At 47.0% G+C, this 13,117-nt stretch overlaps 1 protein-coding gene across 3 annotated transcripts in view; it reads right to left on the reverse strand.

Moving 5' to 3' along the window:
• Positions 1–1,409: 1,409 nt before the first annotated feature.
• CACNG3 (calcium voltage-gated channel auxiliary subunit gamma 3) overlaps positions 1,410–13,117 on the reverse strand; it is a 106,515-nt gene continuing 94,807 nt past the window's right edge. Inside the window, exons 4-5 of one of the 3 annotated variants that reach the window (XM_030799634.1) lie at positions 8,904–9,044; positions 1,410–2,226 (exon numbers count right to left, since the gene is read on the reverse strand). In XM_030799634.1, coding sequence (XP_030655494.1) covers positions 1,847–2,226; positions 8,904–9,044 — 521 coding nt within the window. In that variant the 3' untranslated portion in view covers positions 1,410–1,846. Of the gene's footprint in view, positions 2,474–8,903; positions 9,045–13,117 lie in introns of all 3 variants that reach the window. The other 2 variants (XM_030799622.1, XM_012505258.2) reach the window with 2 other exon arrangements.

Here is a 13,117-nt window from a genome sequence, read left to right on the forward strand (position 1 = left end):
AGCTCACTGCAGCCTCCACCTCCCTGAGTTCAGGTGATCCTCCCATCTCAGCCTCTCAAGTAGCTGGGACTACAGGCATGTGCCACCATGCCCACCTAATTTTTGTATTTTTTTTGTAGAGACAGGATTTCATTGTGTTGCCCAGGCTGGTCTCAAACTCCTGAGCTTGGCCAAGTGATCTGCCCACATTGGCCTCCTAAAGTGTTGGGATTACAGAAGTGAGCCACCATGCCCAGCCAACATATTTCTCATACTTTCTAACATCAAATATTTAAAATATTCAAATCCTTCCATTCTCTCTTCCCAGAGCCTCAGAGCCTGTGCAAAGTATACTCTCTCTCTCTCCCTTATATAAAGTAACTTCCATTTGGCTTTTATCTTGCTAAAGTAACACTTGCTGTGGACTGAACTGTGTCTCCATCCACCTTCCCATTCCCCCAAAATGCATATGTTGAATCCCTAACCCCCAGTGTGATGATATTTGGAGACAGGATCTTTGGGAGATAATTAGGGTTAGATGAGATCATGGGGGTGGGACCCGTGGGACCCTCACTATGGGATCTGTGGCTTTATGAAAAGAGAAATTGAGAGAGAGAGAGAGAAAGAGATTACTTTCTTTCTATCATGTGAGGACACAACAAGAAGGCTGCTGTTTACAAGTCAGGAAGAGGAGCCCTGAGCAGAAACTGAATTACTGACATTTTAATCTTAGACTCCTTAGCCTCCAGAACTTTGAGAAATAAATGTCTGTTGTTTAAGCCACTAGTCTTTGATTTTTTTATTTTTAAGAGCTGGGGTCTCAGCTAGACTTGAGCTCTTTAACTCCTGGGCTCAAGTGATCCTCCCGCTTCAGCCCCCAAGGCTGTAGTTCCATGAGCTGGGACTACAAGCTTATGCCGCCTCTCCCGGCCCATTTTGATATTTTGTTGTCACAGCACAAGCAGATCAACATGATGCTTACTCTGCCTAAAATCCACCTGAAACATTGAAAAAAATATATTGACTGTTTACAATGTGCTAATCATTTTACACACAGTTTTATTTAAACCTCACAACTCTGTGGAGGAGAATGCTGTTATCATGTTCCATTTTACAGATGAGGAGACTGAGGCTTGAGGCTTAGGTGACTTGCCCAAGGTTCTAGAGCTATTGCATGCCAAAGTTAGATCTTGAAAACCAGCACTCACTCACCCACCCCCAGGTAGCCTCCAGGAATTCAAGTAGAAGGACGCACTGATTCGGACATTTGTGGGAATACCTTACTAGCTTCCAAAGGTGCAGGGAGATCCTTCCTAGTGGCTCAAGTGTGGATGAGCAAAGTTCAGCTTCCAAGATGGACACGAGCCAGTTTGGAGGCAGGGGAGTGAGTTTGTGTAGGAAACACCCAAAAGAAACAAAACACCCCCAGCTCGGTTGGTTACAACAAGGCAAAACCTTTAATAACATGAGTGCTTATTACATTAGCTGCTTCGGGGCTCTGACATCTTTGATTTCTGGTCATGTTTTTCTAACACGTAAAGGTGATTGCCTCCCTCAGGGCCACCTGGGCAGTGGTTGGTTTCCTGAGGATTTGTGTGGGTAGACAATGGGGACAACTATGAACGCGCCTAATGGAGATTCGGAAATCCCCCCGGCCACCACCCATGACTTTTAGTAAAGTCCTCTTCCAAGGAGGGAAGAATGTGGAGGTCCTTCCAGTAAAGAAGGAAGAAAGGAAAACATCTGGCACAGATACACAGAGAGAGGAATGACATTAAGGGATTGGCTTGAAAAGTTAGGGAGGATGGAGGGGTTAGGACTTGGAGGGTGAGGGGAAAATGTGGGAGAGGGCTGAGTCCATTTGGTTTCATTCTTTGTAAAAAGTAATACCATCACGAGGACCATGCCATGCAACCTCAGAGACATCTCTGTACACTTCCCCCAAGGCTGTGCTGGGCGTGGGGCAGAGGTCAGAGGTCAGTTCAGACGGGCGTGGTGCGCCTGTTGGCCGGATTATTATGCAGTGACTCTTTGAACTCTTTGGGTGTGGAATTGTGGAACTGTAGAAAAGCGTGGTCCCGGTCGGAGTTGAGGAGGGTCCCCATGGTGATCTTTGAGGGGTCCCGGGAGAGGGTGAACATCGAGATGTCAGTGGAAGGAATGGTGTGGAAGCCTTTGCTGATGGGGGACAGGTCTCGGGATCTGGGCTCGGTGGAGCGAGAACTTGACCGCCTCCGGAATCGATACCTGTAGGGTGGGAGGCGGGCAAAAGTAGATTTCTTCAGGAACTCCGAGTGGGATTTGGCTCGTAACTGCTGATGTTTTTCAATATAGATGTGCACGGCAACCACTCCTACAATTTCTGCGATGATGAAAGAGAAGGCTCCGAAATAAAAGGACCAACCATAAGAGTAACTTTTTTTGGAGTCACGCTGCCCGGGGTCTCCAGCGTTGGCTGATATATAAACTATGATGCCAATGATGTTGCTTAACCCTAAGAGAAGGGGAAAAGAAAAACACGTCCTTTATACACCTCGGAGAGAACCGTCACTTTCCATCTTAAAATATTTATAGAAAATGTGGAGGTAATGGGGAGAGAGGAGAATGGATTACAGCTGGGAAATCCAACCACCTAGCTCTTCTTGCATGGTCTGTCACTTAGGAAATGAAGAATTCTGCTGCTCAGTTCCAGGCAATGTGTATTCAGCTGAAGAATACACCCTACTCCTACAGCAAGTACAGAAGAACTCAGAATGCACTTATTTTTCCCTTAGAAGCAATTCATCTCATCAACACTTAATCTTTGGCACTAAGTCATGAAGATTGTAAAATGAACAAGATACACGCCTCTGCCCTTGAATTCTTTAGCATTAGTAGCAAAGACTGACATGTAAATGCAATTACAGGAAAATACAGTAAGGGTTTTATCGGAGACACATAAAAATGGTTCAGGAAGAGAAGGAGAGAGAAAGACTAAGAACCTGGCACTGAAGATGAGGTGACATTTGAGCCGGATCCTGAAAATTAAATAGGGGTGAGCCAGGAGATGAAAAACTGTTGACAATGGCATGTGAGAGAAGGCATTGAGAATGACTTACTAGGGCTCTAACTTGGATGCTTGGGAGGCTGGTGGCATTTTGAGCTCAAATAAGAGGCAGCAGAGAACCCAGGTTTAGAAAAAAGAGGAGGTTTGAACACATTAAGTTGGAAGTGCTTATGGAAAATCCAAATGGAGCTGCTCAGTGGAAATGTATGGGTCTGGAGCTACAATTTGGGACAATAAATAAACCCATGGGGAAGAGGTGGGAGCTTACCAAGTCTTTTTATCTGCACAGGATATGATAATGCTTCAGATCAGCTGTTGTTTGAGCACCAGGGCACCAGGACTTGGGGAGCAGGAAGCTGTTACCTCCAACAGGTGAGGCTTGCAGACTTAGCTTCCCAAAGTGCCAATATTGTTGGAAATAGCTGCTTAGCCCACTGGAGAGAAATCAATTTCCTAGGTAGCGGTCAGTAGGAGCAGGAGGTTTGGAGGGCTCTGCACATCTCTGCCTACCTTTCTCATGTTCTTACTCTGAAGGGGATATGTCTCTTTTTGTCCCTTTATTTCGAGGGCCTCATCCAGGGCTTGGTGCCAACAATGACTCATGGAGGTTGTTGGTACACCAGCTGGCATCTCTTTGCCTCCAAATTTAGGCTACCTGTAGGGTGGTGCTAAATGGAGGTTGTCCCTCATTATAGTTTCCGACAACAGTTGGTGAATAACCATTTCCAGGAGCCTCCTGAATTCTCTCTCTATTCCTTGAATGTTCCGTACTCTTTGTGGGCATCCCCAAGATCTCCCTACAGTCCAGCAACCAAAGGGTTAAAGCTTGGTAGAGCAGGAGACACAGGACTGTGCTCCAGTGCCACCCTTCTGCTTAGCTGGTGCACATGCATTAGGATTATTAGTTTTTTTGTTTTTTGTTTTTTGGTTTTTTTGAGATGGGATCTTGCTTTCTTACCCAGGCTGGAGTGCGGTGGAATAGTTATACCTCATTGTAACCTCAACCTCCTGGGCTAAAGGCATCCTCCCTCCTCAGCCTCCTGAATAGCTGGGACTACAGGTATGTGCTACCAAGCACAGCTAAGTTAATTTTTTTTTTTTAGAAATGGGGTCTTGCTATGTTGCCCAGTCTGGTTTTGAACTCCTGGCCTCAAGTGATCCTCCCACCCTGGCCTCTCAAAATGTTGGGATTACAGACATGAGCCATCATGCCCAGCCTCAATATTTTGAATAGGACTTCTCATTATATTTCATCTAAAATTTGTCTCCAGAGTACAGGGCTAAAATCTGCTGCTTCTCTCCTGCCTCCTCTTGGCTCTACCCAGCACAGACATTCAGCAGGTAGGCAGCAAGTTCTCATCACTGAGCTATTTCTTATTATGGGGGTTGACACATCCAGCTCTGTGTCAGGCTGCAGGAAACCACAGGGTGACAAACGGCTCCTCTTCCTGGAGTGTCAATTTGGCTTGAAGATGTGTAGGGAAGACATATTCTTTTATATTAAAATGAACATGGATATAATAAGGAGGAGAAGGCAGAATTCACATGAATTTTTAAGTTAAATGGGAGTCAGACTTCAAAGACGTCTCAGCTCAATGAAGGTGGCTTCTATTGATGCCCCCTGACTCCCCTGGGCCGTGTTTTTTCTCTCCTCTGCCAGAAGGAATATTTTGGTGGCAAAGTTTGGAAAGTCCCCAAAGAAGGTCTTTCTGGGGGCATTGTGGTGGGTGGAGGGGAGTGGGGAAGGAAAGAAAGAAGTTCAAAGAGAGACTCAGATGTCAGACCAAGCTGATGGGAAGCCAAGTGAGTTGCCAATTATTTACAGGATGCTTACCATGTGCCAGGCACTGTGCAAAATCTTTATATGCGTCATACCTATTAACCATTGCAGCAGGCCCACTTAAAAAATGATTTCTCTTTTATAGATGGGGAAAAGACACAGAGAAGATAAGTAACTTCCCATGTTGAGCACAGCCATTACATTAAAAGTAATTGCAAAAACCACAATTATTTTTGCATCAACCTAATAGAAAATGGTTGAAGTGAGATTTGAATCCAGAGCTCTTAGCCATGGTGAATTTAGATTTCAGTAACAAGGCTTAGGGAAAACAAGATCTGAGTAGGCAATTGCTTTGTCCTCCTTTCAGACTGTAAACTCCCTGAGGGCAGGGACTAGGCTTATCTCCTTCATTGCTATGGCCGTAACTCCCAGCCCAGAGTCTGATTCATAGCAGGAGGGCAATGCATATTTGTTGAATGAGTGAATGAGTGGAGTTGATATGAGAATTAAACGGTACATTGTATATGATAACAGCTACTATGTGTTGAACACATACTGGATGATAGGCACCACTCTGGGCACTTTATCGATACCAACTCATTTAATCCTCTTAACAGCTTCAAGAGGTGGGGCCATTATGATTCTCATTTTTCAGATGGGGAAATAAATGGAAGCACAGAAAGGTTAAGTGACTTGCCCAAGGTCACACAGCAGGAAAGTAGTAGAGCTAGATTTGCACCAGGCAGCCTGACTTCAGAGCTTACGCTCTTGGGCATTCTGCATAGTATCTGACACATAGTAGGTGCTCAGTAAAGAACCGTTTTCTCTTTTTTCCCCCCAGCACTCTTATTTACCAACTTAAAGGGTTGTTAATCGCTTGCCTCAAATGATCAACCTTAGTGTAAATGAGCAAAAAGCAGCCTTAGAGAGTAGTGAATCCTCCAATCCTTTCATTTTAGAGGTGGAAAAACAAGATCTTCAGGTTCTTTGGGGAGATCAGTGGAAGGGTCTAGGATTAGACCCCAAGCCTCTGCCTTCCCATCAGGGCTTCCTCCACAGACACACGCTTTCTAGTTCCTATGTGTGTAATCTACCTGCCAGCCCTCACAATACCTCTTGTGAGAAGAAAGTTGCTGGTGACACACTCTTCCCTAACAATCCCCTTGGGGGACAAAATAACGATCTTCTCTTGTTCTTAGGAAACTCTCACATCAGCATGACACTAATACTGATCCTCTGGATCAGCCAAGCACCCGGGAGATCTGGACGGGGCCACCAGTGACAGGAGCGTGCCCCAAGACAAAACAAGTCCCTGGGTTTGCCAGATGCTAACATCTGTCCACACAGAGCAATTAAGAGGCCACTGCCACCTGTGGGCTGATCTCATTCACCCTGGGGCAAGATGGCAGTTTTCTTTCTGGTCTGTTGCTTGAGTCGGTTTGCAGAGACTCAGCTTTAGACAGTCTCCCTTTCTCATCTCACAGAAGGGGAAGCAGTGGGGAAGGAATTCGAGCAAGATCTTGTGGGGCTCCAGATTTTGGAACTGTGTTGTTGCTGCTTTTCTAATACTAGAAAATAATATTGTGCTTTCTCTGTTCAGTCTCTGATATGGTTTTGCTCTCTGTCCCTACCCAAATCTCACCTTGAATTTTAATAATCCCCATGTGTAAAGGGTGGAGCCAGGTGGAGATAATTGAATCAAGGGAGGAGTTTTCCCCATACTCTTCCTGTGGTAATGAATAAGTCTCATGAGAGCTGATGGCTTTTTTTTTTTTTTTTTTTTTTTTAAGATGGAGTCTCACTCTGTCACCAGGCTGAAGTGCAGTGGGGCGATCTTGGCTCACTGCAACCTCTGTCTCCTGGGTTCAAGTGATTCTCCTGCCTCAGCCTCCCAAGTAACTGGGACTACAGGAGTGCACCACCACACCCAGCTAATTTTTGTATTTTTAGTAGAGACAGGTTTCACCATGTTGTCCAGGATGGTCTTGAACTCCTGACCTCATGATCCACCCGCCTCAGCCTTCCAAAGTGCTGGGATTACAGGCATGATCGGATGATTTTATAAAGGGGAGTTCTGTTGCACAAGCTGTCTTGCCTGCTGCCATGTTAAGACATGACTTTGCTCCTCCTTTGCCTTCCACCATTGTTGGGAGGCCTCCCCAACCATGTGGAACCGTGAGTCAATTAAACTTCTTTCCTTTATAAATTACTGAGTCTCGGGTATGTCTTTATTAGCAGTGTGAGAACAAACTAACACAGTCTCCTTCCAGCAAACCCCATGCAGCTGGTACTATTATCATTATGATTACAACTATTTTGAGACAGGATCTTGCTCTGTCACCCAGGCTGGAGTGCAGTGGTGTGATCATGGCTCACTGCAGCCTTGACCTCCCAGGTTCTAGCAATCCTCCCACCTCAGCCACCTGATTACCTGGAACTATAGGCACCCACCACCAGGCCTAGCTAATTTTTAAACTTTTGTGCAGATCGGGTCTTGCAATGTTGCCTAGGCTGGTCTTGAAGACCTGTGCTCAAGTGATTCTTCTGCCTCGGCCTTCCAAAGTGCTGGGATTACAGGCATGAGCCACCAAGCCCAGCTGCAGTTGGTACTATTATTATTTGCCATGTTATAGTGAAGGAAACCAAATTACAGAGAGATCATATTATTATTTGCCATGTTATAGTGAAGGAAACCAAATTACAGAGAAATCACATTTCCCAAGGCCTGATTGGTGGATCCAGGATTGAAATCCGGGGGGGTTGCAAGCCACTCTTCCTCACCATTTTATACTTTCCACCACTGTCCCCATCCCAATCAGTACTCTGCCATCACCTTGCAGAGTTTGAAAGTCATCACCAGAGTCCAGCCCCGTCTTCCTCCATCCCTGCCCTGTTCTTTGCTTCTCTAAAGCATTTCATCCAGATGGCACTGATCCACCCCAAGAGGAGTAGGGTGGGAAGAGATGGTAAAGGGATGAAAGCAAGGATGAAGTACGAAAACCCAGAGGGAAGCAAGGAAGACAGGACACCAGTGAAGGAATGGAGGTGGAGGGAGGTAAAAGAAGGCAGAGAACGAGACCCTGTAACAGGACCCTTTTCTGAAAGTTGTCTCTCAGCATCCTTGCCATCCTGTGCCTTCTTCTGATCAGGGCTCCTATTGACTATAAAGTCTTCCCCCAGAGCATCTCGGGCTGCTGGTCTTTACCTTGTTCCCAGAGATGCTTGGAATGATAAGAGGATTTGAGCACTTCAAAAGCTGGATGGGGCTGGACTCTCATGAAGACTTTCAAACTTTGCAGGGTGGTGGCAGAGTATTGATTGGCATAGGAACAGTGGAGGAGAGTATAAAATGGCGAGTAAGAGAGGCTCGAACAATAATTAGCTGTCAAACACAAATCTCAAAGGGCCAGAGATGGTATATTAACATGCCCAAGTGAACACAAAAATGCAACTCTATATTTTTACATTTACTTATTTATTTTTTAGAGATGAGACCTCACTTTGTCACCCAGGCTGGAGTGGAGTGGCGAGATCTTGGCTCACTGCAGCCTTGACGTCCTGGGCTCAAGCGATCCTCCCACCTCAGCTTCCTGAGTAGCTGGGGCCACAGGTGTGCACCACCACACCCAGCTAATTTTTTAATTAAAATGGTTTTTTGTAGAGGTGAGGGTCTCACTGTGCTGCCCAGGCTGGTCTCGAACTCCTGGGCTCAAACAATCCTCCTGCTTTAGCCTCCCCAGTCAATCAGTTCACAAGTACCACATATGCAAGCAGCAAGCATGTATGTACACTCTTATAAATCTCTCTCTCCTTTTCTCTTTCTCTCTCCTGCCCCTTTCTTCTTCCCTCTCTCTGTTTTAATCTCAGCTGATCCTGCCATGCTGTTTCCTCCCTGTTTTTCCTTCATGCCGGCTTTAGCTAGAGTTTTGGCATCTTTGGTTCTAATTAAATTCTTTGAGTTCTCATCCTTAGCACAACAACTGGAACATTTTCTTGCTCCTTCCCTGGAGGGAGCCCTGAATAGCATTGCTTCCTCCATGTGGCCCTGGCTTCGGTTTGGTATCTGTGAATATCTCAGGGCTGGGGCCAGACACTCACCTGCAGAGACAAAAAAGATGCCCGCGCTGAGAATGACGTTGTGTCTGCTGCGGTGGAACTCACTGGCTGCCACGCAGAGCCCGCCGAAGAACAGCAGCGTGACACTGAGGATGGGGAAGACACTGGAGGCCCTCACAGCTCCTGCGGAGAGAAGGAGAGAGGCTTCTGCCTGTGCCCAGCCAGCGCCTGAGGTCCTCCCATTGCAAGCGTAGGAGTGCCTGAGAGGAAGGCAGCACAGGAGAACAGAGCCCATGTCTAACATGCGCATGAGACCAGGCGCTCAGGGCCTGTGCTTAGAAAGAGTCTTGGCACTCGGGGTTGATGCTCTGCAGTCACCATTCTGAGAGTCTTAACAATTTTATAATCGAATGTGTGTTTTATAAGTGAAGTCTGATGGGACAATGACACATGCGCTGGGGCTTGGAGACTTGACTTATGTGGAACCCCACTCTCTACCTCCCCACCTATCACCAACACCTTCCCACCTCCCTGCCTCCCTGGAAAAGGCTCTCAAACGCCCATTCTCCCTCCTCAGCCCAGCGACTACTGCCCCCACTTTGCCCTTGGTGGGAGCCCAGGCATGGACACAAGGAGAGTCAGAGTTGAATGCAAGCCTCAGGTCCCTGGGAGGGTTTGCACTCACCGGGAGAATGTCTCTGCACCCAAGGAGGGTGACATTAAACAGCAAATAGAAAACACCATGATAGATAGACAGCGATCGCAGAAAAAATTAAAAGTTTTTTGTTCTGTTTTTTTTTTTGTCTGAGGTTTCTTTGAGATGATGCTTGTTCTGTCACTCTGGCTGGAGTGCAGTGGTGCAATCACGGCTCACTGTAGCCTCACCTTCCAGGCTCAGGCAATCCTCCTGCCTCAGCCTCTCAAGTAGCTGGGACTACAGGGATGTGCCACCATGCCTGGCTGATTTTTGTATTTTTTGTAGAGATGGCATCTCGCCAAGTTACCCAGGCTGGTCCAGAACTCCTGGCCTCAAGCAATCTTCCAGCCTCAACCTCTCAAAGTGCTGGGATTATAGGCATGAGCCACCGTGCCCGGCCTAAGAGCCCAGAATTTTCATTTCACACTGGACCCTGCAAATGACGCAGCCAGCCCTGTGTACAGGGACTCCCATCAGACCACATGCTGCTCATTAAAATGCGGAATCTTTCCCTGCATGCATCTACATTTGCATAGTAGAGAGTGTGACAACACCCATTGAATACCCATTTAGTCACGAATGAACAAATGAATTTGCTTATTCATTTGACAAATATTTCTTGAGCACCTAATAGATGCTGGGTGTTGTGGCGGGTGCTGCAGTCATAGCTGACATGTTTAACCACCGCAAGGGCGCAGGCACTGCCCTTCAAAAGGGACACTGGCTGAGGAGTCGAAGCAGAGCCCTGGAGGTCCCTGTATCAGCTTCTTATTAAATACTTTCTGGATCATGGAAGGCCCTAACGTCCTGGGAGAGGGGCCCCATGTGGTTGGGGTCCCAGTATTTACCCATCCAGTATAAGAGTATTTTCTGGTGGGTCCAGGCCAGAATACATCAGCTGAATAAATTCTGTGCTCATTGGTTTACCAAGGAGCCAGGGGTCCTGTCATCAAGGGCCTTATGCTCTAGTAGCAATGACAGGCATGATCAGCTGCATAATTTACAGGGTCTTGTGCAACACAAAAATGTAAGGCCTAGCCAGGCATGGTGGCTCACGCCTGTAATCCCAACACTTTGGGAGGCAGAGGTGGGTGGATCACCTGAGGTCAGGAGTTCAAGACCAACCTGGGTAACATGGTGAAACCTGTCTCTACTAAAAATACAAAAATCAGCTGGGCGTGGTGGAGGGCACCTGTAATCCCAGCTACTTGGGAGGCTGAGGGAGGAGAATTGCTTGAACCCAGGAAGTGGAGGTTGTGGTGAGCTGAAATTGTGCCATTACACTCCAGCCTGGGTGACAGAGTGAGTCTGTCTCAAAACAAACAAACAAACAAACAAACAAAAACTAGTGAGGCCTCTTGTTCCAGAATTGTTAAGAATTTCAAGATAGTTACAGCAGAGCATGGAACCAAGGGTGGGGCCCTTCTGAGGGCTGAGCCCTGTGTAGCAGGTAGGACCACAAGAATCCAGGCAAGCCTAGGAGCAGTGGTTCACACCTGTGATCCCAGCACTTTGGGAGGCTGAGGAGGGAGGATCACCTGAGGTCAGGAATTTGAGATCAGCCTGGGCAACATGGCAAAACCCCATCTCTGCTAAAAAATAAAAAATTAGCCAGGCGTGGTGGTGTGCGCTTGTGTTCTCAGCTACTTGGGGGGCTGAGGTAGGAGGATCACTTAAGCCCAGGAGACGGAAGCTACAGTGAGCTGAGATCGTACCACTGCACTCCAGCCTGGGCAATAGAGTCAGACCTTGTCTCAAACAAACAAACAACAACAACAAAAAACCCCATAACCCAGGCAAAAGCGCTTCATAGCTTGGACTGGGGGGGTAGACGTGGTAAGACGTGGCCAGATTCAGGGTGTACTTTATATTTTGAAAGTAAAGCCAACAGAATTCGCTGATGGATTGGCCGTGGGCTGTGAGTTGAGTTTGGTCTTAGGTGCTGAGTGAATGGAGGAGCCTCTCCTGACCAAGGACACGTGCAAGGGAATGGGGTGGGGCCAGGGAGGGACGCGAGTTTATTTTGGCTCAGGGGTTCAAAGCTTAGTTCACATTGCTCAGTGTTTAAGCCTTTAACCTCCATATTTACTAGGTGTTTTTCTGCCTGTTTAGCTCCGGCCGTTTTCATTTGCTACTGCACTTTCATTCGTTTGCTTGTTTGTGTTTTCAGTTTTCTGAAAATTTGGTAACTTATTTAACCTGTGGGCCTAGGAGGGATGACGAGGGAGACCTGAAGTGGGAGGCTGACGGCACACAGGCATGAGGAGGTCAGGAGATCGAGACCATCCTGGCTAACACGGTGAAACCCCGTCTCTACTAAAAGTACAAAAAATTAGCCGGGCGTGGTGGTGGGTGCCTGTAGTCCCAGCTACTCAGGAGGCTGAGGCAGGAGAATGGTGTGAACCCGGGAGGCAGAGCTTGCAGTGAGCCAAGATCATGCCACTGTGAGACTCTGACTCAAAAAAAAAAAAAAAAGAGAGAGAGAGAAGATGGAAGGGATTTTGCTTTGATTTTGAAACTGCCCAGTCTTTCTTTCTTTCTTTTCTTTCTCTTTCTTTCTCTTTCTTTCTTTCTTTCTCTCTCTTCCATCCTTTCTTTTCTCTTTCTTTCTTTCTTTCTCTCTCTCCCTCCCTCCCTCCCTCCTCCCTCCCTCCCTCCCTCCCTCCTCCTTCCTTCCTTCCTTCCTTCCTTCCTTTTCTTTCTCTCTCTTTCTTTCTTCTTTCTTTCTTTCTTTCTTTCTTTCTTTCTTTCTTTCTTCCTTCCTTCCTTCCTTCCTTCTTCCTTCTTTCTCTCTTTCTTTCTTCCTTCCTTCCTTTCTTTCGTTCGTCTTTCCCCCTCCCCTTCCCTCCCCTTCCCCTTCCCCTTCCCCTTCCCTTCCCTTTTTTGATGGAGTCTCGCTCTGTCACCCAGGTTGGAGTGCAATAGTGCAATCTCGGCTCACTGCAACCTCCACCACCTGGGTTCAAGCAGTTCTCCTTTCTCAGATTCCCGAGTAGCTGGGACTACAGGCGCATGCCACCATACCACCCTAATTTTTGTATTTTTAGTTGAAACTGGGTTTCACCATATTGGTCAGATTGGTTTCGAACTCCTGACCTCAGGTGATCCACTGGCTTTGGCCTCCCAAAAGTGCTGGGGTTACAGGCATGAGCCACTATGCCTGGCTGACACTGGCCCAATTTTCTAACAGGCTGGATGCCCATGAACTGAAGCTTGAGAAACTTACATGTGTAAGTTTCAATGAAATGAAATGCACCTGCTGCCTGTTGGCCAAATCCTCTTCCTTGCCCCTCCTGTTTTCCTTCCTGGCTATATCAACCCTTAACTTTAGTTAGGCATGATTAGTGTCCTTGCTGAGTTCTGACCTGCTGCAAAGTCCTGCAGTTCTATTATGCAGGCTTGCAGGAGGCAGAGCTGGCTCCTGGTTCCTTTAGCTCCCAGGTCGAGGGGTCCATCCCAGGGAGTGAGCTCTGGGGTTCTGTATGTGAGTATAGCTTATTTTTAATGGGCCCAGCTGTGGGTACAACTTATTTATAATTTGTAAAAATGTACATATATG

The sequence above is a fragment of the Nomascus leucogenys genome, chromosome 2, assembly GCF_006542625.1.
Source record: "Nomascus leucogenys isolate Asia chromosome 2, Asia_NLE_v1, whole genome shotgun sequence".
Classification (NCBI taxonomy): Eukaryota; Metazoa; Chordata; class Mammalia; order Primates; family Hylobatidae; genus Nomascus; species Nomascus leucogenys.